Source organism: Malaclemys terrapin, chromosome 7, assembly GCF_027887155.1.
Source record: "Malaclemys terrapin pileata isolate rMalTer1 chromosome 7, rMalTer1.hap1, whole genome shotgun sequence".
Taxonomy (NCBI): domain Eukaryota; kingdom Metazoa; phylum Chordata; order Testudines; family Emydidae; genus Malaclemys; species Malaclemys terrapin.
Genome location: NC_071511.1, coordinates 97743814 through 97768492, shown reverse-complemented (window position 1 = coordinate 97768492; position 24679 = coordinate 97743814). Strand labels below are relative to the sequence as shown.

At 43.4% G+C, this 24679-nt stretch overlaps 1 protein-coding gene across 8 annotated transcripts in view; it reads left to right on the top strand.

The window, feature by feature from the left end:
* Positions 1–24679, top strand: part of BLNK (B cell linker) — a 139020-nt gene that overhangs the window by 73566 nt on the left and 40775 nt on the right. For 6 of the 8 annotated variants that reach the window (XM_054035448.1, XM_054035447.1, XM_054035449.1 and 3 more), the window contains one exon: positions 20770–20835. In XM_054035448.1, coding sequence (XP_053891423.1) covers positions 20770–20835 — 66 coding nt within the window. Of the gene's footprint in view, positions 1–13820; positions 13983–20769; positions 20836–24679 lie in introns of those variants that run through there. The other 2 variants (XM_054035452.1, XM_054035454.1) reach the window with 2 other exon arrangements.

The window sequence follows — 24679 nt, the reverse complement described above, 5'->3', positions numbered from 1 at the left end:
GATGCATACAAAAGCATTTGGTGGTCCAGATGTGTCCTGGAGTTCACCTATTGACAACCTCTGGCCTACGGTGACCAGATAGCAAATGAGAAAAATTGGGATGGGATGTAGGTTAATAAGTGCCTATATAAGAAAAAGCTCCAAATATCAGGACTGTCTCTATAAAATCGGAACATCTGGTCATCCTACTCTGGCCTCACCCTTTGACATAATCACCCATTTACCTATTTTGTCACCAGGGCCGGCTCTAGGCACCAGCAAAACAAGCTGGTGCTTGGGGCGGCACATTTTTAGGGGCGGCACGGCCGGCGCCAGAATGCCGCCCCTAAAAATGTGCCCCCGCCGCCCTAGCTCACCTCCGCTGCTGCTGCCATGGCGCGCGAATCAGCTGTTTCGCGCACGGTGGCGGCTCGGGGTCTCCCCCTCCCTCCCAGGCTCTCAAACCTGGGAGGGAGGGGGAGATCCCGAGTGGCCGTTTCGCACGCCGCTGCTCCCCCTCCCTCCCAGACTTGAGAGCCTGTGAGGGAGGGGCGGAGGGGGAGACTCCGAGTGGCCGCGGCACGGGCGCCGCTTCTCCCCCTCCCTCCCTCCCTCCTAGGTTTGAGAGCCTGGGGGGAGGAGGCAGGGCTGGGGATTTGGGGAAGGGACGGAGTTGAGGCGGGGCCGGGGGTGGGATAATTAAAGAACGGGGGGGGGGCGGCCAAAATTGTTTTTGCTTTGGGCGGCAAAAATCCTAGAGCCGGCCCTGTTTGTCCCCAGCTCATACTACATGGTACTGTCCCTGGTATGTTGGCAATGCAGTTGATTATATAGTAGGATCTCTCTTTGTTTCTCCTTTACAAAAAATATTTGCCCCAGTGTTTGCACTGAATGTTACATTGGGGTAGGGTGACCAGATGTCCCGATTTTATAGGGACAGTCCTGATATTTGGGTTTTTTTCTTATATAGATGTCTATTACCCCCACCCCCTGTCCCGATTTTTAACCCTTGCTATCTGGTCACCCTACATTGGGGAGATATTTGCATTTGAAGTCTAACTTTCTTAATGGGCCAATGGTTGCAGAGACAAAAAAATCCTACTGAAACAAAGTACCACTTGTGTAATTATAGTCCATTTTCTAAGGCAGTTTTCTTAAGAGTTCATTCAATAGCTGCAAGAATCAAAGTGGCTTTAGTGCTGTATCAGCATTTGTTTGTGCCTAAAGCTTCAAGCTTATCAATGCAAGTCTGAAAGGTTTGATTTTGTGAACTGGGTTTGATAACCTCATGTTGATAGATAGCCGTGTTAGTCTGTATCCGCAAAAAGAACAGGAGTACTTGTGGCACCTTAGAGACTAACAAATTTATTTGAACATAAGCTTTCGTGGGCATCTGAAGAAGTGGGCTGTAGCCCACAAAAGCTTATGCTCAAATAAATTTGTTAGTCTCTAAGGTGCCACAAGTACTCCTGTTCTTCTCATGTTGATATTTATCAGCTTCTCTCCAGTGGTGTATTTTTTATTATATCTGATGTATCTCTGTGTTAACATCATTACATCAGCATCTCTGGGTCTGTATTTTTAGCTTACTCATCTCCTTCACTTACTGGATAAGATGGGAACGAAGGGAGAGTCACCACATGTCTCTTCACCCGGCATGTTGTGGACTTGGACATGGTGCTTGCAATTGTGAGAGTCATTCACTTTGTCATCTGTTTAATATCACTTGGGTCTGAATGCAGACACCTTGTAGAATTCTACCTTTATTATTTTTATAAAATGTATTGTGCATGCATGGGATTATATCATATACCATGCATGATGGGATTATACTTTGATAAACTGTCTGTATGTATTGTCATTGTCTGAGTTGCTAGGAAACCTTGGACTCCAGAGAGAGTGAGTTTTTGTCAGGAGAGGAATTAATTATGTGGCATAGACAAAGGATCCAATATTTTTTACAGCAGTGTTTCCCAAAGTGTGGAGCACCAAAGACCAGCTGGAGGGACATGGAACAGTATCAGTGCAAGTGACCGCATGCTGCCCTGCTAATTTGGTGGGTAGTGCATCTGGACTCAGCTTTCAAAAGTTAAGGGATTGCTGCTGCATAATCAAATTGGTCCATAAGCAGATATACTGATAAAAACGGGGAACAGTCAGTAAAGCTTAAGTGCAGTTAGCAACTCAAAGAGGTAGCACCAAACTTTCAGATCCCCAGCAATAGCTTTTTGGTTCAAGTTCTTTAGAGAGACGGTGATCCTGAAACTTCTGCTCCTACAAACGGTTTCCATCTGCTGTATGACTGTGTGCTAACTCGGTCATATATATTCCGAGCACAAAACTTAAGAACGGCACCTTGACATTTAGGCCAGGTTTAAATGTAACAATTAGATCGACCTGGTTATGTCACACAGGGTTGTGAACAATTTTGCACCCTGTGCAATGTAGTTAGGTTGACCTAACCACCACTGTAGATGCAGAGCTAGCTACTCAGAGAGGTAGATTACCTACATCAACAGAAAAAACCTTCCATCAGTATAGGAAGCGTCTAAACTACAATGGCACTGCTGCAGTGCCATAACTGTGCCACTCTAGTGTAGATATACCCTCAGCCCCATGAGGTCTTCATCTTTACCCTCTTTTTTGCTCCTCCAAATGCCTTGCAATGTAACTTAAAATCACCACTTCCAACCACTGCTCCCAGGTATTATTTGAAACCACCATGAAAAGTATTTCACTTTGTTCTGGGGTTGGGTTTACAGTTGCTTTGCAATACAAAAGATAACCTTATTGGATTTAGCATTCCCACTTAAATACATTGGATGAAATTCTGACCTTATTGAAGTCAGTGGGAGGTCACCTAAGAGCTTGAGTGCTCACCTAAGTGCTGTTAATGGCCCATTAAGTTTAAAAGTATTTGTAGTCCTCACCAGTTTTTTACTGACCTTGAAGCCTTGGAAGTGGCTTAGATTCGAGTATTTCAATAAAGTATTAGTTTTATAATTTTCCCTCTTCTGCTTCACTAAGTTATTCCTCTTGAACATGCAGACTAGAAAATGAATTCATTTGGGAATGAAGTGACATTTTATTGTAAATCGGCACCTACTATGTTATCCTGTACAGGATTCTTTATTACAGGAAGCAGTTTTCTTTTTGGGAAAAAATCAGTTGGGAATATTAGGATATGTCTACACTACAGCTTATGTCGGCTGTAGTGCACTACAGCTTTATGTCGCTCAGGGGTATGACTACCCCCCCCCGACCAACATAAGTTACACCGACATAAGTGCCAGTGTGGACAGCACTATGTTAATGGGACAGCTTCTTGCACCTCTCACAGAGGCTGGAGTAGTTAAGTTAATGGGAGAGCTCTCTCCCTTCATCTTAGGGTGGCTACATTTGAGCTTACAGCAGCACAGTTTGAGAAAGTGATGGAAATTTCACTAGTTAAGTTCTTGTTAGTATTAATAATAGTCATTTAATCAAGTTTTGTAATCAAACTTTGACACACAACATTTCATATTTAGAAAAAAATACCTGGAAAGGTTGCAAACAGGGATAGAACTGTTGATCTGCCAAGCTGCTTATTATGTACATGGTCCTATGTAGTCCACAGATTCAGAATGTGCTACAAAATATACACCACCAGAGATTTCAGCAGCAGGTTCTAAGCCTCCACTCATCTCATTTCTAGCCATTATGGTTGCAAAGACAACCTTCCAAATGTAATCAGTGCTTGTTGCCCGAGTCTGCAGATAGCATAAAACATCAGCTCTAAAAGAAGCATGGATTGCATCATCCATCTGAAATGTGTAATAACTCTGAAACCTAAGGCTTGCTTTGTCAGCATTAACTATTTCATTGCTGATCATTTTAGGGGAAACACCCAGCAATTGTGCTTATCTACTGTTGTCACATGCATCAGCTGATATTAAAGGAGTGATGCAGCTAGTTCAGGGGTTCTCAAACTGGGGGTCGGGACCCCTCAGGGGGTTGCAAGTTTATTACAAGCTGTCAGCCTCCACCCCAAACCCCGCTTTGCCTCCAGCATTTATAATGGTGTTAAATATATTAAAAAGTGTTTTTAATTTATAGGGGGGGGCGCACTCTGAGGCTTGCTATGTGAAAGGGGTCACCAGTACAAAAGTTTGAGAACCACTGAGCTAGTTGCTATCCAGGGTTGCTGGGATGGGGAAACTAGTTCAACCTCTCTCCACCCCCACGCCACCCACAAAAAGGTCTCAAGTCTCTTCTGACCCTTACCACCATGATGAAGGGAGAAAAAGAGATTAATTTCCCTACCACCCATCTCACCTCCTCCATTGCCAAAAGCCTCAAACGCCTCCTGAGTTCCCAAACCATCTCTATGCCTTCCTGGGTGCCAAAAGCCCCAGCACCCACTCCCATTCCTGCTTTCCCCGGGCTGTTTCCACCAGACATTGACATGTTGTCAATACAAAAAAAAGCTGTGGCCTGTTGAAAATTGTAGTGCAGCCAGAGCCATCCCTAGGGTACAGTGAATGGAGGCGACCACCCTAGGCCCTGCGCTTTGGAGGGACCCACACTTTGTGAGGAGGGGGCGGGGAGGTGATGCAGGAGGCAGGTGGGGGGTGTGAGGAGGAGCTTCCCCCACTAACCTCCCCCTTCCCCTCAGCACCTCCTGCCCAAAGCACCTCCGCTTTCCTCCCAGAACCTACTGCCGATCAGCTGTTTCATGGCATCTGGAGGCACTGGGGGGGGAGAGGAGAGAAGTGAGGGCTCAGCGCACTTGGGGGAGGGGACAGAACTGGGCGGGAGTGGGGCAGGAAGAGGCGAGGTGGGGTGGGGCCTTGAGGGAAGGGGTGGAGTGGGGGCGGGGCCTGTGCAGAGCTGGGGGGCGGGAGCATGCCCTGCAGACAGAAACTTGGCACCCATGTCCTGGGCTCCGGACCTCCCTAGGGATGGCCTTGTGTGCAGCATAATATAAACTGACTCTAATATTATAATAAATCACATAGGGACAGCATAGAAATCTTTTTTTTAAATCCACCCAAAGCTCATGAATAATTCTTAGGCTGCCTCACTAGAGGTGTTGTCCACCGGATGTAGGCTCAGTTTGCCACAGAGTAGACAGAACTCTGATTATTTAACTTCTGTTTCCTGCAGTTCTTTGTAATTTTTCTAAACAGCAACTGAAACTTCCTCCTATTTGGCCTCCATGCATCTTATCTCACCCCACTTCAGCCTCTATAAAATAGTGTTGTAAAAATCACTTTTCTCTCCAAGGGCAAGAACTGGGTGACTTTCATATGTAACTCTTCTGCCAGGTGGAGTTGGCAGCACCAAGGGGCAGGTTCAATATCTAGGGATTCCTCTTAAAAATACAAAACAGAACCGGTTCAAGCCCCCATCCAGTAGTCTGGGAAAATCTAACACCACTCCGAGGAGCCTCTAAGAGGCATACTTCCCACACCCAGGCACTGAGTCTGAGTATAACAAAAGAGAATTTTTAGGGAAAGGGAACCACCCCAATCACATTCAAAAGCATGTGACCATAGCCAAACCCAATCCTGCAGCCTATTGGGCAGTGTCTTTTGCCTCAGTATCCCATCATGCAGTGGGAAAGTCCAATGAATGAAGGTCCCTTTAAACACATCATTCCCCTCTCCCTCCACTTCACCCGACTCACAACTGGCTGTCCTTGGTTAGGGAATACTTGGAGTTTAGAGGTGCATTCACAGGGTTCACCTCCCACCCCGAGGTAAAGAGGCGGGAGGTTGAGCAATGCCTCCGCGCCCACTTCTGCAACTGCAACTCTGCCACTACTGACCACAATTTCTCTGCAGACACCACTTGCTGCTCCCATGACGTTACATTCTGAGATTCCACCTCTCAGCCCAGCTCTTAGTGATTTCAGCTCTCAGTAATTTCAGCATGAAGTGAGGAATCTGTCAGGTCAGGCTGTGCCTGCTATTGTAGTGAGAGTAGATGGTACTACCTGCGGCTCATCAACCCACTGCTTTCTGAGTAGCCCAGGAGGGCGTAAAGCTAAGGGAGCAACCCCTGACAGAAGAGCCTCACTGCCTTGTGGGTGAGTTTGGGAGAATGTAAGGCTATGAGGGTAAACTCAGACCAAAAATCTGGAGTGAAGCCCCAAAGGCAATCAGGTACTAACATTTTAGTATCTTTCTGGCAACGCCTGCAGCGGATTGGGTACCAGATATATTGGTTCTTCCTCTCCTCTGGATTTAATTGGTGATGCCAAGAGGGAGGTCCTGATGCATGGGCAACTCGGGGCCTCCATATCATCTGCCCAGGCTTGCACCCTGGGGAGGTACTCCAGCTTCACTTCGAGTGTCGACACAACACGGGAGGCAACAGTCACCAGTTCTAAGCTGTTACTCGACTGGCATAGAGTTGAGCGCCAGGGGCTGTCTCCGACAGTGGGAGAGATCATCGTACGGTATCTCACTGGACAACCACCGCCCACCATAAAATTGGGCAGCTCCTGACAATAGGGTGTTGTCCCGCCACAGTCTGCCTACTTCAATGGGTGCTTGGAGCTTAGAGATTATAACTTGACAAGTGGACTGTAACCAACACACCAGGCAAATCAAGTAAAAGAAAGAGAACATCCTTAAAGATAGGGTGCTGGAAATTCACACCATGACAACTGGATTATCTGAGGACCTTCAACAGATCAATGATGCACGCAAAACTACCATGATCAATGACGAGCTGAAACTGCTCAATATCGCATCCCTCCAACAAACACAGCTAGCATCAAGAGGATCGCTCAAAGGAAAAAATGACTACACATTTTTCTGGCAGTGGAAAAGCACAGAAGAAATGCGAGAGCACGGAGTGGAATTTGCTATCAAGAACTCACTTCTGGGGATGATTGAGCCGCCTACAAATGGATCCAAGAGAATTTTTGCACTATGCTCATTTACAACTGAGGGCCCAGTCAATCTTGTGAGTGTGTATGCCCCAACACTCTCCTCATCTTCAAGGGTCAGTTCTATGACCAGTTGAACATGACCATCAGCAAGATTCCAAAACACGAATATGTTTTTCTGCTAGGGGACTTCAATGCAAGGGTGGGAACTGTTCATAAAGTATGGACCAACTGTCTTGATCAAAACAGAAACTAGTACGATAAATGGAAACAGAGACTGCTAGAATTTTGTTCCTATTATGACCTTTGTGTAACAAACTCACTCTTCCAGACAAAGCCACAACACACAGTATCTTGGAAACATCCCAGATCTGGCCACCTGCACCAGCTGGATCTTATCATCGCAAGGCATACCAATCTTAACATCGTCCTCATTACCCATAGTTATCGAAGTGCTGAATGCGACACAGACCACTCTGTGGTATGCAGCAAGGTCTGACTTAAACCAAAGAAAATACATAGATCTAAAGTAAAAGGATGTCCTCGTATTAACATCAGTGCCATAGCAGACCAAAAAAAGTCACAGCAGTACAAGAACATACTATAACAAGCCCTTGACACCAATTATTGTGCCACAAGCACCCAGCTGAAGTGAGAGCAACTGAAGAACACAATCTAGGATGCAGTTCTATCAGTCTTTGGGAAGAAGGAAAACAAGACCAATGACTGGTTTGACGCATATTCCATTGTGTTGACGCCAGTCATAGAGGCCAAACGCATAGCCCAAACCAACTACAAGAGAGACCCAAATGAAAAAAAACTTACAAGCATTGAGAGTGACAAGAACCAAGGTACAACAAACTGCTCTATGCTGTGCCAATAACTATTGGCTGCACTTATGTGAAAGCATCCAGGTAGGAGCTGATGCAGGCAACATTAGAAACATGTACGATAGGATCAAGAAAGCCTTGGGTCCAACTTAAAGAAGACAGCCCCATTGAAATCAACAACAGGGGAAACAATCAATGACCGCACCAAGCAGATGAATCTCTGGGTAGAACACTACTCTGAGCTTTACTCTCGTGAAAAATATTATTAGGGCTGCAGCCATCAGTGCCATCAAAGGCCTTCTTGTTATGAACCAACTTGACGATAAACCAACTGTTGAGGAGCTTAGCCTTCCCATAGATGGCCTCCCTGATGGAAAGGCCCCCGGAAAAGACTGCATACCATCTGAGGTCACAAAATGCGGAAAACCTATTCGACTGCAACATCTTCACAAGTTGCTCTATCTGTGCTGGAAAGGAGGCGAAGTACCAGAAGAAATGAAAGAGGCCAACATCCTCATTCTCTATAAAAACAAGGGCAACAGGAGCAACTGCAACAACTATCATGGCATTTCCCTTCTTAGTATTATGGGAAAAGCCTTTGCCCAAGTTGTCCTGAACAGACTTCAGACCCTTGCAGACAGAATCTATCCTGAATTACAGTGTGGCTTCAGAGCTGAAATGTTTACTATCAACATGATCTTCTTGCTGAGACAATTACAAGAGAAATGCAGAGAACAAAAAAAGCCCCTCTACATAACCTTCATTGATCTCACAAAGGCTTTTGACTTTGTCAGTAGAAGTGGACTATTCACACTTCTAGAAAAGACTGGATGTCCCCCCAAGCTCTTAAGCGTGATTCAATCCTTACATGAAAACATGTACAACACAGTCCAATATGACAACTGAGTCTCTGAAGCTTTCCATATTCGTAGTGGAGTTAAGCAAGGTTGTGTATTTGCCCAAACTCTGTTTCGGATCATCTTCTCTCTGCTGCTGAAACAAGCTTTTAGTTCCACAACTGAGGGAATCTACTTTCACACAAGATCTGATGGAAAGCTGTCAGGGTTCCTTCCCCACTTGGAACTCTGAGGTACAGATGTGGGGACCCACATGAAAGCTTATAAGTACCAGCTTAGGTTAAAAACTTCCCCAAGGCACAAATCCTTTCCTTCTCCTTGGACGCTATTGCTGCCACCATCAAGTGATTTAAGCAAAGATTTAGGAAAAAGACCACTTGGAGTCCCTATTTCTCCAAAATATTCCCCCAAGCTCCTTCATCCTCTTTCCTGGGGAGGCTTGAGAATAATATACCAACCAATTGCCTTTAATAAAAGTACAGACCAGACCCTTTTTTTCTAGGACACTAAAAATCAATCAGATTCTTAAAAGAAGAACTTTATTATAAAGAAAACAGTAAATGCAGGACACTTGCAAAATCAGGATGGAAGGTAACTTTAAAGGGTAATAAAAGATTTAAAACACAGAGGACTCCCCTCTGGACTCAACTTTACAGTTACAAAAACAGGAATAAAACTACCTCTTAGCATAGGGAAAATTCACAAGCTAAAACAAAAGATAATCTAACACATTTCCTTGCTATTACTTACAATTTCTGTAATTTTAGATGTATCATTTCAGGATCTTTTTAGGAGCTAGTTTACCTGCTTGTTCTCTCTCTTTGTCCCAAGAGGGAACCAACAAAAAGAGCACAAACAAAACTCCCTCCTCCAGCCCCCGAGATTTGAAATTATCTTCTTTCAGTGCCAACTAGGTTAATTGAACTGATTAACCCCTTACAGGTAAGTGATTCTATACTTCTGGCCAGGAGGGATTTTATGTTACTGCATACATAAAGGTTGTTACCCTTCCCTTTATATTTATGACAAAAGCTGTTCAATCTTGCAAGACAGCTCTAAAACCAATACTCAGGAGGGCCTTATCCAACACCTCCTCTTTGCTGATAACACAGCAGTGACAGTCCACACAGAAGCTCATCTTTAAAGCCTTATGGACAGTTTTTCCAAAGCCTTCCAAGACTTCGGGCTTACTATAAGATTAAAAAAAGATGAACATAATGTGCCAAGTAGTTGAGGAAGCACCCTCCATCAAGATCAACAACCATGAACATGAAGTGGTGAACGAGTTCACATACCTGGGGTTCAGGACTATTGTCTGCAATAGGTCACAGTACTGGTATAGATAGATCTTATCTAGCATGATCTTACTGTGCAACATGTATGCAAAGGCAGTTAGTTGCGACACTTCCGTTGCTAAAGGGTGAAAGACCAAAGAAAATGCTAATCTACTCCCAGTTCAAAGCAGTGTGACAGGAAAGTGTTGCTTTGAAGAATAAGATGGAGAATCCATCTGAGAGACTGAGAGGGAGCAGACCATAAAAGACAAAACAATACCTAAACTTCATCTAAGGGTATGTCTACACTACCCGCCAGATCGGCAGGCAGCAATCGATCCAGCAGGGATTGATTTATCGTGTCTAGTCTAGACGTGATAAATCAACCCCCGAGCACTCTCCCATTGACTCCTGTACTCCAGCTCGGCGAGAGGCGCAGGCGGAATCGATGGGAGAGCATCAGCTGTCGACTTACTGCAGTGAAGAGACCGCGGTAAGTAGATCTAAGTATGTCGACTTCAGCTACATTATTCACGTAGCTGAAGATGCGTAACTTAGCTCGATCCCTCCCCCTAGTGTAGACCAGGGCTAAGTATTTGTTTCTTAGATATATAAGGCTCTTGCTGAATCAGGGCCAAGACCATCAGACAATTCAGGATAGATTTTTAGTTGCTGCTCAACAGATGTCCAGGGAATAGAAAAACAAGTCGGATCTGAGGTGCAGTGGAAAATCTATACAAGGGGACTTGCCATGTAACTGTCCACTGTATGCTAATCTCAAACCTATGTTACTAGTCCTTCATTCTTCTGTACACAACTGACACATAAAATATACAAAATACAGATTATTTCCATCAGTTAGTTTGCTCTTTGCATCATCTTTAATGGAGAAAGATAGTGGTTTCAGCCCATGTGCCTGTAGGAATGTTATCTCATCTTTCAAAAATTCCTCTAGGATCTTGATTAATAGTGATGTCAGACTCAATGGGTTATAATTCCCTGGTGCCACACTATGCATTTTCTTTATTGGTTTCCCTCCAGTGATTTCATACTTCCCTTTGAAGAGCAATAAAAACTCTTTGGAACCCATTATCCCTTCTCTGACATCCCCTTCAGGATTGTAGTGGGTTTGTAATTTGTATAGGCCTAGAGCTCAGTGAGTTTGGATGTGTATAATATTTGTTTTAAGGTGACTGTTAATGCCATTGGCTTCAAAGCATCCGAATGAAAAACTATTCAGAAGAATACAATAGGCGTCATAAAAAAAAAAACTGCAGTTATGGATCAGCTGTTTACTGACTGACTGATGCATAGAAAAGGTCTGTCTGCCAAATCAATCAATCAAAACATAGAAAACCAGGATCAGGACAACAAGTATCTCAAATTGTTACATCCACAGATGAAATGATTACAACTGCATCAGTTACTTGGTGTACATAATAAAAATGAAAATAATAACTAGCTCTTATTCATGGCACTGTAATATAGCACTGGCACAAGAAACCAATGTTTTCCTGTTTGAAAATGAAGTTTCAGTGTCACGTTAGCAGCAAGACACCATTAGCTGTTGACCATATTTGATGGTATTGGCATTACCTCTTAACTTGTCATCATGCTGAAACTAGAGCCCAAATTTTCAAAATATACAAAACAAAAACCTCCCCATCTATTATTACTGACCGCTATATATCACCTTTCTCACCTATCAGCATGCTTTACAATGTAGCAGTGAACACTATAATCAAAAACAGCTCAGCTGCAAGTTATCAGGCTTGATGCAGGAATCAAGTGGTGAAATTCCTCTGGAATCTATCAACTTATGAAACGAACATTGAAATGAATCCCTTTCCTCCATGATTGCAGGAGGTCCACTGGTAGCAGAATCCATGCAGTTCTGAATCCAGGCTGTATGTCCAAATTTTATGAATGCCAGTTCATTTCAGGCTCCTTATATGGCAGGATGAGAACAGGCTGAGTGAAGGGTCCAAATCTAAAAGTAAAGGTTGTATACTGCTTGCCAAGCAAAAGGATCAGAAAGGTTGCTTGGTCATCTGTCTCTTTGGGCATCCAGAAGACCCACCAGAGGACCCCAAGACTGTAAACACAGATAAGAGAAAGCATAGCTATCACCCCCATCGAGACCGGAGAGACAGAAACGTTCTATTGCATATGTGACGTTGTGCAGTCTATATGGTTTTATAAAAACATAATAAGAAGTGCATATAATGTAACTGGAATATGCTTCATGCAAAAGGTCTCTTGTAAGATGTCATTACAAACCTTATAATCTATTGAGTGTGATCATCCTATTTGTATAAATGTACCACTCTTGTATCTAAAACTAGGAATATGAAATACAACTCTGAGGGCCTATTGTAATTATGCAAAGTGTGAGCCATTAATAGTGGTTTGGAATCTTGATGACTCCCATTAACCAGGACCATTGTCTGCAGATGGCTGTGTTTACCTGTGAGTCTTCCTGTATATGTGTGTGCTGGCAAGTGGGCAATGAAGTCTTGCAGTGACATGTGATCATGTCACCTGACCTGGAATCCATCCTTAACCTGGTGCTTTTCCAGTGGGGGGGGGGGTGGAAACCCAGAGGGACAAAGGGTTCCCACCTTATGCAAAAGATATATAAAGGGGTGGAAGAGAACAAGGAGGGGAAGAAGCCATCATGAAGAATCCCCTAGCTGTCACCTGAGCTGGAACAAGAGCTGTACCAGGGGAAAGAATTGTGTCCCGGCCTGGAAGGTGTCCAGTCTGAGAAAAATCGTACTGAAGCATCTCTGAGGGTGAGATTATCCGTATTCAGTTTGATTAGACATAGATTTGCACATTTTATTTTATTTTGCTTGGTGACTTACTTTGTTCTGTCTGTCACTACTTGGAACCACTTAAATCCTACTTTCTGTATTTAATAAAATCACTTTCTACTTAGTAATTAACTCAGAGTATGTATTAATACCTGGGGGAGCAAACAACTGTGCATATCTCTCTATCAGCGTTATAGAGGGCGAACAATCTATGAGTTTACCCCGTATAAGCTTTATACAGGGTAAAATGGATTTATTTGGGTTTAGACCCCTTTGGGTGTTGGGCATCTGAGAGCCAAAGACAAGCACACTTCTGTGAGCTGTTTTCAGGTAAACCTGCAGCTTTGGGGCAAGTTATTCAGACCCTGGGTCTGTGTTGGAGCAGACGGGAGTGTCTGGCTCAGTAAGACAGGGTGCTAGAGTCCTGAACTGTCAGGGAAAACAGGAGCAGGGGTAGTCTTGGTACATCAGGTGGCAGATCCCAAGGGGGATTCTGTGCTCCAACCCGTCACAGCATAAAATATAAACACAAATTTATTACAGATATAATATACTGTTTGTACATATTTATATTGGTCTATTAAACCCAAGAAAGGTGGTTGTCTCAATTTGCACCATTCCCACTGTTGAATTCCATATCACACCACTAGTTAATTTCCACTCAACACTTAATTCCATTTTTGGACTAATTTACAGCAAAGGTGTAATTTATACCGCCTTTGACTCTGCCACAGATTTTAATGCACTCTGCCTATGCAAAGTAAATCTTCCCTTACAGAAAGGAAAGAATGACATCTTTGTTGTCAAGAGTACCTAGAGGACACACAGAGATGGAAAATAGGTTAAATATTTATTATTTCTGGACCACTGTGTACTATGTAAACAAACACCTGCTCTAAATCTAATTCTGCTTTTAGTCTTCAGATGGAGTAATTATTGAAAAATCAGCAAAATAAAACATCATGGATTAAAATTTTTTCAAAAATCAGATTGAGGAAAAAAGGATATTCTTCCACTTCCTTTGGCTTATCCCTTTAGAGAAGTGGAGGAAAGAAATATGGTTAGTTCTGCCTGCCCTGTCTTAAAGGTTGAAAACGTGCTAGGTGCTTGGAATTGATTTCTCCCTATAAGTCAATCAAAACTCTATTTTATTTATTCACAGCTTTCAGATATCTTCAAAGGGATAACATAGGTCTTATAAAATATGAAACCAGTTGATATATATGCCAACATTCTGGCAATCTTTGAAAGTCACACACTGGGATCACAATGGAATAGTGGGATAACAGCAACCTGAATCCAAAATGAGGCAAACGACAGTCCACGTTTCCTGTTCTGGATATGTTAAAGTAGGTACACTATTGTATCAAAATTGGAGGAAGAGATATTCAGAGGCTTGTAACTTCCAAAAAATTCCATTCATGGGGAGACTTGGTGCACTTGAAGTAAAGCAGAGAGAAACTGGTGTCAGATATATATGGAAAGTTTAACTTGGGCCTTGGCTACACTCAGGACTTCCCAGCGCTGCCACGGCAGCGCTGTGAAGCATGAGTGTAGTCGCGCCGCCAGCGCTGCGAGAGCTCTCTTGCAGCGCTGCAAGTACTCCACCTCTCCGAGGGGAACAGCTTGCAGCGCTGCGAGCGAGCGTGCAGCGCTGCAGCCTCTGATTACACTGGTGCTTTACAGCACTGCACTCGCTGCGCTCGGGGGGGGGAGGGGGTGTTTTCACACCCCTGAGCGCAGCAAGTTGCAGCGCTGTACAGCACCAGTGTAACTAAGGCCTTGGCTAATATTGAATTGCAGGAATGGGGTGGGAGGGGGGAGATGGTGTTTGATGATTAATTTACACACTTCTATCCTTTTAAAATGGGATTGCTTTAGAAACTGAAAACAGGCAAGTAATAAGGACTTTGCATCCTTTTTTGAAAGAAAGATAGATGAAGATAATACTCAGAAATATTACACTAAAAACAGAGCACTTCTAGAGAGCGCTGCTCCTGACAACTATTTTAAACTGCACATACTCAGACAAAGATGGTAAATCATTATTCCATTATTTAAGTTTCTGAAGGTGGAGAGAGGAGAGATTTTTAAACTTTTCTAAGCCTCAGGCAGCACATTTACAAACCCTCTTCAGAGCTTGCAAGCTTTATTCATGGCGAGCCTTGCTCCTAGGGTGACCAGATGTCCTGATTTTATAGGGACAGTCCCGATTTTTGGGTCTTTTTCTTATATAGGCTCCTATTACCCCCCACCCCCTGTCCCGACTTTTCACATTTGCTGTCTGGTCACCCTACTTGCTCCGCACCTTTGTCCAGAAACAATAAACCTCTTCCTTAACTTCTTGCTTGCAGACCTGTTTATAAAATTACAAAGCTAATAGAGAAACCAATCAAAATAAACAGATAAATACCAGGTGGGGGAGACTATTTTGGAATGTGTGTGTGTGTATGAGAGAGAGTGTCACCATGATTAACAATAACAGAGAGGGCTGGATGTGTGTTTTCTTTTGCATCATTTCTCATTTCAGTCTCTGTATTTAAGTTTCCATGGCTACAGTACAGTTGTCTGTTTGATTTCTTTAAAATGTTCCTGTGACATACGTTTTTTCCCCTTCTGCTTCCTTTATATTTTCCCTTTTTTTCTGTTTTCCATATAACATTTTCTATAGTACCTTTATAGCTATGACAGTGTCAAGCTGTAATTCCCAACTTGAATTTATTAAATATCCCTTCTTATTCAAAGTTCCCACTGAGCCCACTATCAGAGGAAGCATTTGCTATCACAGAACACAAGATTGTGGTGCGCTCTTATGGAGAGCTGAGGGAGCATATAAGAGGCCTCCTCTGCACATCCTGTCACAATACACCAAGGGGGAATGAAGGTAGGGTTACCATACGTCCGGATTTTCCCGGACATGTCCGGCTTTTGGGGGCTCAAATCCCCGTCCGGGGGGAAATCATAGAATCATAGAATCATAGAATATCAGAGTTGGAAGGGACCTCAAGAGGTCATCTAGTCCAACCCCCTGCTCAAAGCAGGACCAATTCCCAGCTAAATCATCCCAGCCAGGGCTTTGTCAAGCCGGGCCTTAAAAACCTCCAAGGAAGGAGACTCCACCACCTCCCTAGGTAACGCATTCCAGTGTTTCACCACCCTCCTAGTGAAATAGTTTTTCCTGATATCCAACCTGGACCTCCCCCACTGCAACTTGAGACCATTGCTCCTTGTTCTGTCATCTGCCACCACTGAGAACAGCCGAGCTCCATCCTCTTTGGAACCCCCCTTCAGGTAGTTGAAGGCTGCTATCAAATCCCCCCTCATTCTTCTCTTCTGGAGACTAAACAATCCCAGTTCTCTCAGCCTCTCCTCATAAGTCATGTGCTCCAGACCCCTAATCATTTTTGTTGCCCTCCGCTGGACTCTTTCCAATTTTTCCACATCCTTCTTGTAGTGTGGGGACCAAAACTGGACACAGTATTCCAGATGAGGCCTCACCAATGTCGAATAAAGGGGAACGATCACGTTCCTCGATCTGCTGGCAATGCCCCTACTTATACAGCCCAAAATGCCGTTAGCCTTCTTGGCAACAAGAGCACACTGTTGACTCATATCCAGCTTCATATCCACTGTGACCCCTAGGTCCTTTTCAGCAGAACTGCTACCTAGCCATTCGGTCCCTAGTCTGTAGCAGTGCATGGGATTCTTCCGTCCTAAGTGCAGGACTCTGCACTTGTCCTTGTTGAACCTCATCAGGTTTTTTTCTGCCCAATCCTCTAATTTGTCTAGGTCCCTCTGTATCCGATCCCTACCCTCTAGTGTATCTACCACGCCTCCTAGTTTAGTGTCATCTGCAAACTTGCTGAGAGTGCAGTCCACACCATCCTCCAGATCATTAATAAAGATATTAAACAAAATCCCCAAAAGCCGGGCATGTCCGGGAAAATCGGGAGGGAGGGCTGGGCCGGGGTCGCGGTGCCGGGCGCGCGGTGCCGGGCCGGGAGCCGGGCCGGGGCCGTGGGGTCGGGCCGCCGAGGGGGTGCGCTGGGCCGCGGGGCCGGGAGCCGGGGGGTCGGGCCGGGAGCCGGGCCGCCGGGGGGGTGCGCGGGGCCGGGCCGGGAGCCGGGCCGGGGCCGCGGGGCCGGGCCGCCGGGGGGGTGCGCTGGGCCGCGGGGCCGGGGGGGTCCGCGGGGCCGGGAGCCAGGGGGTCGGGCCGGGAGCCGGGCCGCCGGGGGGGTGCGCTGGGCCGCGGGGCCGGGGGGGTCAGTGACAATGCTCAGTGACACCTCAGAGCACTCTGTCCAGTCTCCCATCTCCAGTCATAGACATCTCTGATATGTCAAAAGAAGGAGACAAAACACACAAATACATACACACATGCTCACATCACATCGGAATACACGGGGGAGAGGGGAGAGAAAAAAAATCCCTTTCTGACCCTACCAGGTGACCAGCTGAAGCCCTCAAGCATGAGCTTATAGGAACATAAAACATAAACCAGAAGTGAGACCGAGGGCTGCTGAGCCTTACCCCCTATCATCAAAAGTTGCACTCATAAGTTTGTCCAGCTCTTTCCTAAAACTAATTACGTTGTTTGCCCCCACACCTCCTATTGGGAAATTGTTTCAGAACCTCACTCCTCTGATGGTTAGAAATCTTCTAATTTCCAGCCTGAATTTGTTCCTGGCCAGTTTATTTGTTCAGGCACCAACATTGTGCTTTAGTTTAAATAACTCTTCACCCTCCCTGATGTATTAGCCACCTACAGCCATATTTAAAGTACTTAAACACATAGGTGTTGAGCACTTTGGAAATTAAGCTAACAGTTCCTATTGTCTTCAGTGGAAAGAAGTTTAGGGTCTCTGTTTAGTTATCAAGAGAGCCTTAATATACAAATAAAACTTGCTCTTTTATAGTGTTTTCCACCCAAAAATCCCAAAGTGTTTAAACAATATTATTCAATTAAGCCTCTGAACATTCCTGTTAAACAAGTACCATAAGTAGGAGTATTCTCGTTTCACAGATAAGGAAATTAAAGCACAGAAAAATTGGCTGTCACTCATTTGAGAGTCACTTCTAATCAGTGGCAGAGCTTGGTAGAAAACTCAATAAATCTAAGTCCTGTGCTCTAACCACTACACAATGCACATGCTAATTACACACATAAACTCAGGGCCTGAGCTATTAATTTCAGGCCCATACATACATAATTATACACCTGCTAGGCAAATTACATTATTTTCCAATTTGGTTTTATTGATTCTCAAATAATTCCAATTTCCTTTGAAAATCATTTTAATTAGTTTAAAGAGACACCCAAAATTACTGAGGATAGTGAAGCTGGAAGTTACGTTTTGTTTTGGCAAGTCTCACCTATCATTCTGCCCCTTCAATACTTCTGTGCATTAAGACTTTCAGATTATTAAGATTCTAAAAACATACAGTAGCTTGAGGATTTTACTGGTCTATGTAGGCAAACCCTCCAACAACTTCCTAATGGACTTCTCCTCCTTTGGAAATATAACAAAGTGAAAATAAAATATGGAATGAGATAACTTCTAATGATTGTAGGCAGGCTTTCAAAAAGACCATTTTTTAAAATCACATTTATTCTTCCTGTTAGTCATGATTTGATGTGAAGATTTCATCTAGTATAGTTCAGTTTTTCTCTTAGAGTATCCTGAGGAGAAAACAAAGAAAACTAAATAAAATGATCTCTCTGTAGAAGTTTGTATTAGGCTGTGCTCTCCGTATTAAAATTTTAACTCATTTTTCCTTATAAAACGAGTATGTTTACAAAGAGGTTACTTTGTGTCATTGGAGTCACCTTGGGTACCTAAATCATTTTTTTTGTTTGTTTGTTAAGAACTCAGCTTTATTTCATTTAAGTGATACTCAAATTACCTTACTCACAGGAGTATTCCTCCTGAAGCCAATGGCACTAACTGACATTCAGATAAATTGGCTTTAGCCCTAAATATCAGATCATGTAACCATAGTCTAGATCATGGGTTCTCAGCCTAACAGTCATGACTAGAGTAGGGTGAAGATTTTTGAACAAATCTTTTATTCTCAAAAAATGCAGTTTTGGTCAAGCTGAAACATTTGACATGAATTTCACAAATAGCTTTGGCAATTTTTTTCTTGACTTTGGCACCATTCACAAAATAGCTGGAGGAGAAAGAGGGGATGGTGGTCCCCATTTATATCTTTTAGCTAGTAGTTGGACATTCAACCAGCATGTGGGGGATTCAGGTCCAGATTCCCCCTCTGCCTGACAGAGCAGCAGAGAGAGAGAGAGAGTGAAAATGGCTCTGTAGCCTGGTGGTTATCGCACTCTTCTGGGTGGGGGTCACCCAGTTAAAGTCCCTGCTGCAAAGACTATTCAAGTATTTTATACAAAATGGAACAGCTTCAAAGGCAGGGGGCTGGACTTGATGACCTTTCAAGGTCCCTTCCAGTTCTATGAGATAGGTATATCTCCATATATTATTAATTATTATTATTATTATTATTATTAAAAGAAGAGAGACCTGGCTTAGAATACTCTCTAGCCCTGTGGTTAGGGTACTCTGTTTGGAGGTGGAAGACCCAATTGCTCCATATCAGACAGAGGGGGTGGAATTGAAACTGGGCGTCCCACATCCTGAATGAGTGCCCTAACCACTGGGCTAAATAAGGGGGACCCCCACCTACTCCTCCACCCATTTTATGATTCTAGCCCTTTCAAAATGCTCAGAAACAAAATGTTCTGAGGTTGAACCATTTTTTTTAACTTGAATTGGACTTTTTTGATTTGCCTACATTTGTCAGGAATTTTCTGATTCAGTTTGGGTCACATAAAAATAATGGGGTGGGGAGGAGAGACTGCTTGCAAACAGAAAAAAAATCAATTATTTGCCCAGCTCTAGTCATGACTACACAAGGCAACTGTTAGATGAGATAGAAGGCAGGGTTGGAAAAAAATTGTTTTTCTGTTGTAACATGGGGAGCGTGGTATGGAGGAGATTGAGAAGCACTGATCTAAATGATTCATATAGATTAGAAACCAGAGAGCATTCCCACCACACGTATAGAAAACTGTCAATCCATTTTCTGAAAACATTGCATAACAGATTCAAGTTTTTCACTTTAATCTAGGCAGTGATGCATCTTGATTGCTTTGCTGCTTCAGCCGTTTGCTTGGACTTAGAATGCTGTTTAAACTTCACCAATCTTTGGGCTCTAGAACAGGGGTGGGAAAACTTTTTGGCCTGAGGGCCACATCGGGTTTCATAAATTGTATGGAGGGCTGGTTAGGGGAGGGGGTCATGGCCCGGCCCCACCTCCTATCTGCCCCCCTGGGACTCCTGCCCCATCTAACCCCCCCTGTTCCCCGATGGCCCCTCTGGGACCCCTGCTCCATCCACACACACCCGCTCCCTGTCCCCTGATCACCCCCGGACCTCCACTGCCCCATCCAACCACATCTTCTCCCTCTCCCCTGACTGCCCTCAGAACCCCTATTCCTGACTGCCCCCTGCTGCACCTCCTTCCTGACTGCTCCCCCCAGGACCCCTGCCCCCATTCAACCCCCTGTTCTTCCCCTGACCACCCCGACCCCTATCCACACCTCTGCCTCCTGACCACCACCCCGAACTCCCCTGCCCTCTATCCAACCCCCTCCCCCTGCTCCCTGCCCCCTTACCGTGCTGCCTGGAGCACCAGGTCAGGCCAGGCTCTGCAGCTGTGCCACCCAGAGCATTGCGCAGGTGGCGGAGCAAGCGAGCTGAGGCTGCGGGGGAGGGGGAACAGCAGGGGAGCAGCCGGGGGTAGCTTCCCAGGCCAGGAGCTCAGGGGCCGGGCAGGATGGTCCCGCGGGCCAGATGTGGCCCACGGGCCGTAGATTGCCCACCTCTGCTCTAGAAAGATAATCTTTCTTTCCCCAAATGCAGAGCTTGCCAAAGGGTTCTGTTGAAAGGTGGAAAAATATTGCATATGTACAAGTGATTGTAGCAAGTGAAATACTTAATAGTGAACAAACTCTTTTTGATGTGTCAATTACACTGAAAGGAAAATAATCGTAATACTTTAAAAAAAATAGCCTTATCAGCCACACTATATGATTTTCATGATGTTTTGTCTAATATCTTACAGGCAGCTTCAAAAGATGGTACATGATATCAAGAAAAATGAAACTGGAATAATGAGCAAATTCAAAAAGTAAGTTATAGATGTTGATATAATTGTACCTTGTTTAAAGCTCAGAATATCTAGCAAGTTGTATTACCACTTTGAGGGTAGGAGTGTGTGTGTCTGGATAGACATATACTAACTAATAACAGCTTTATTCCAGAGCTGTTCCACATGCAGGATTGTCATTAATATCAATGGAAGCGGCTGCAGAATCAGGCCCAAAATTATTCTAGAGTGTAAGCTGCTGATGGATCAGTTTAAACAATATCTACATATAATGTATTCATTGAGGTTGATTCTCCCAGGCATGTTTGTGTGTCTCCTTTCTCTTTAGGCCTATGTTCAGGCTACCCCCTACTATTTAATTTTCATTTGAACTCCTACCTTCATGCAACTAATCAGCCATAATATTCAAAACTCAATCCTGAACATACCATACATAATAAGAAGTTTTAAAAGAAACCCATAACACTAAAACCCTAACCTAATATTCTTAGTCCAGCAGTAAATTGCAGACTTATTATAATTAAATAATCACAATATACGTGTCGATAAAGCCTGGTGTTTCTTCATGCGTGGTTATATGAATAAGACATCCTTTATTTCCAAAGTCAGACTCATCTTTTAGCACAATAACTATTAAGCTTGCACACTAATTTTTAATACAACATATCTTTCACATGGGATTAACATATGTATGTGACATTCTCATTGATAATCCATGGATCATTTACTATAGGTGTAAGAAAGATGTACACAAGATATATTAATGAACTTTAAAAAAATGTTATTTACCAGGTTTTCAGGAAGCATTTGCAATGATAGGACAACACCACACAGAATAACTCAATATAGTCTATCGATGCAGCTCTCATACCCAATGGAAACATAGAAGCACACAGAACACTGTGCTTAAGTAACAGCAACCACGATGGATAAATTCGAGATTGGAAAGTATTATTTTAGTATCTGCTAAGTAGGGAGTGTCTTCTCTTTGTGGGGGAAATAGACTCAGTTGTGTGATGGAGCTCTCCCTCACTGTGACCTGGTGATACACTTGAGAATGAAGCAGGGAAATTCAAAGCTAACCATTACACTTTTTCCTTCATTCACCCTGTTGTAATTAAGTATTGCTGCAGTTTGCAGAAAATCTCATATTCCGATGTTACATAGGATCTATACCGATTCATTGCCTACACGTGGGCACAACAACACAAGTGAAGGGCTAAACATCAGTCTTACCTTTGACTGGCACTTCTTTTGTCAGTTTGGTAGAGCCTTCAGTAACTCAAACATACTTTGCCTTTGCAGGGGGTTTTAACATGGTGTATGTACAAACTGCAGAGCTCTGGGCCTTGATATAACGAGGAGGCTGCCCTCATGGAGTAGAATCAATACCCGAGCTTTTATAAAGAATAATATCACAGTAACAGCTTTAGAGCAGTTAGACTTAATAACATCACAGTGCATCAGCAGCAAATGTCTCAAAGATGAAAGCACATAACAAAAATGAGAGAAGTATCTCAGAGTTATAATTTACAGAGACAAATCATTTTACCATGGTTGCTTTCACCTGGAGATGTATAGCTTTGAGGATGTGCCCCTTCTTTAAGAAGAAGGGGGAAATAAAAGAATCTAAATGTACTTACATACAGAAAGGGTGGGACGTGCAGCCTGCATCAGTCAGATACAAAATGGCCATTCTTGGGCTGCAGCTGCTCAATGCTCCCAGATTTAAAGAACCAGTTACCAAAAGAGCAGGCTGGAGAAGCGTTCTATTAAATGGTGAACCCAGCATAGAGCTCAGTAGTAACCAGGAAACTATGAAATAAGCAGCTTCCTCAGGGAGTAGGGAAGTATTGCCAGAAACAAGTATTCAAAATCACAAGTCTAGCTTCCAACAATCATGTGATTGGTTTAAAATAATATATTTTAAAATTGCTTTCTTATTTGCCTTTGAGGTGCACTGGGGTCGCATTTTCATGCTTTTCTCCGAAACCCTCAGGGCTAGAAACGTTTTGGGTTTTTTTAAAGCTGAGATTCTCATATTCGCGTGGAGCTAGGGCCTCAAGAAAAACACCAAATATCATTAGATAATAAAATTGCAGGAGTTGTAATAATAGTAGGAATAGAAGATTCCAAGGTTCAGAGACAGAACCTGGTGGAAAAGAGTTAATGTCTCATTATGTTTTTAGACTATATCCTTGCAGTTCCTTCCAACCCTATGATTCTTTTTGTGGACTGTGGCTGCTTTCTCTGCATAAAGGTGACACAAGACCATCTCAGCTACTTTATAGCTTCTAGAAATGTCAAGATTTCGTGGAAAGACAAGGTTTCAAAGATATGGATACATGATAGGACAAAAACTGAATTTGTTTTCTATAGCATATGTTTTCCGCGGACATCTGTCTTTACAATGAGAAATGCAAAATATGTTGGCTCAAATGCAGGTCAAGTATAAGTGGGATCCAACTTCACTGACGTCAGTATAAGTGCACGTGCTTACGCCAGGTCTGAATTCATCCTATATATTATTCATAGAACATTTATATTGCAAGCCTTAAAGACTGATTAAGCGCTCCTGGAATACATTCTGTTTATTATTAATTTGTATTAAAACAGTGTCTACTGACCCCAGTCACAATTGGGGTCCCATTGGGATAGGTGCTTTATAGATAAGTAAACAATTGAACAGTTCCAGCCTCAGAGAGCTCACATTCTAGGCTACTTAAAATTATTTGTTGAGAGGAAATCAGAATATATTTGATTGTTCCTTGTGTGTGTGTTTGTAAGTCCTTTTGACAGTTGTATGAATATAAATAACTACAGAGAAGAGAATCGGGGACCAGACTCTTTGTTTCTTAAAAGCTCATCTGCTCTTCTTGTTTATTCCCCAACCTAGGTCACAACCTTCCTATCTGTGAAACCAAAAATTTGGCCCCGTATCTTGCTAACATGCCCATGTTTACCTTTAATCATGTGCATAACTGGTTATAGGCTTGGAGCCTTAGGTCCTGTGGAGATCATGATTTCAGAGAGGATTATAAACTCAATTATAGAACAAGTAATGGCTACAGTAGGATTTTTAGGCAACAGAGAGCCTGTTTCCATGTCCATGTCCCTCATATTGCAAAACAGGGAAATAAAAAACAGAAGTTATGGGCTTTATGCCACAGGGTTCTGAGTGCCATCAACTTCCATTGTATTCAATTGGCCCTGATTCAGCAAGGGACTAGTTGTGTACTATTGGGTAAATCCTGGCCCCATGGGATTCAATAGCAAAACTCCCATTGACTTCAACAGAGTCAAGATTTCACCCTTAAAGATTTGCACATGCTTAAGTAGCTTGCTGAGGCAGGGTGTGGGAGCTCAGGACACTCAGCACATTGCAGATCAAGCCTTAGATGAAATATCTGATGAACTGTCTCTATATAAAAAAAGATTTTCCAAAATTTCCTGGGGACATCAGTGACACTTCATTGACAAAGCCAGCAGCAGAAAGTGAAATAAAGAGGCTGCCAATAACCAGAATCTGTCCATTCCTTGAGATGACGTTTGTGCCCACATAGTCAGCTACTGAGATGACACAACACCTGAGATCCTGCATGCCTTACACAAGCAAAACACTCACAAACTTCAGATCTCTCCTGCTCCATAAATCTGTAGCACTTACTGTGCCCCCTGTTTTCATACAATCCTGCAGATGGCAGCTGGAACTGTGGTATTTTACACACTATGCACTGAGTATATAATATTGCAAACTAGTCAGGAAAACAAATTGAAGTACTTGGAGAAAGAGGTAACAAAACAGAAACAGTATAATCATACATGTATTTTAGCTGAACCAATAGGAAACTTGTGTTTCCCTTTA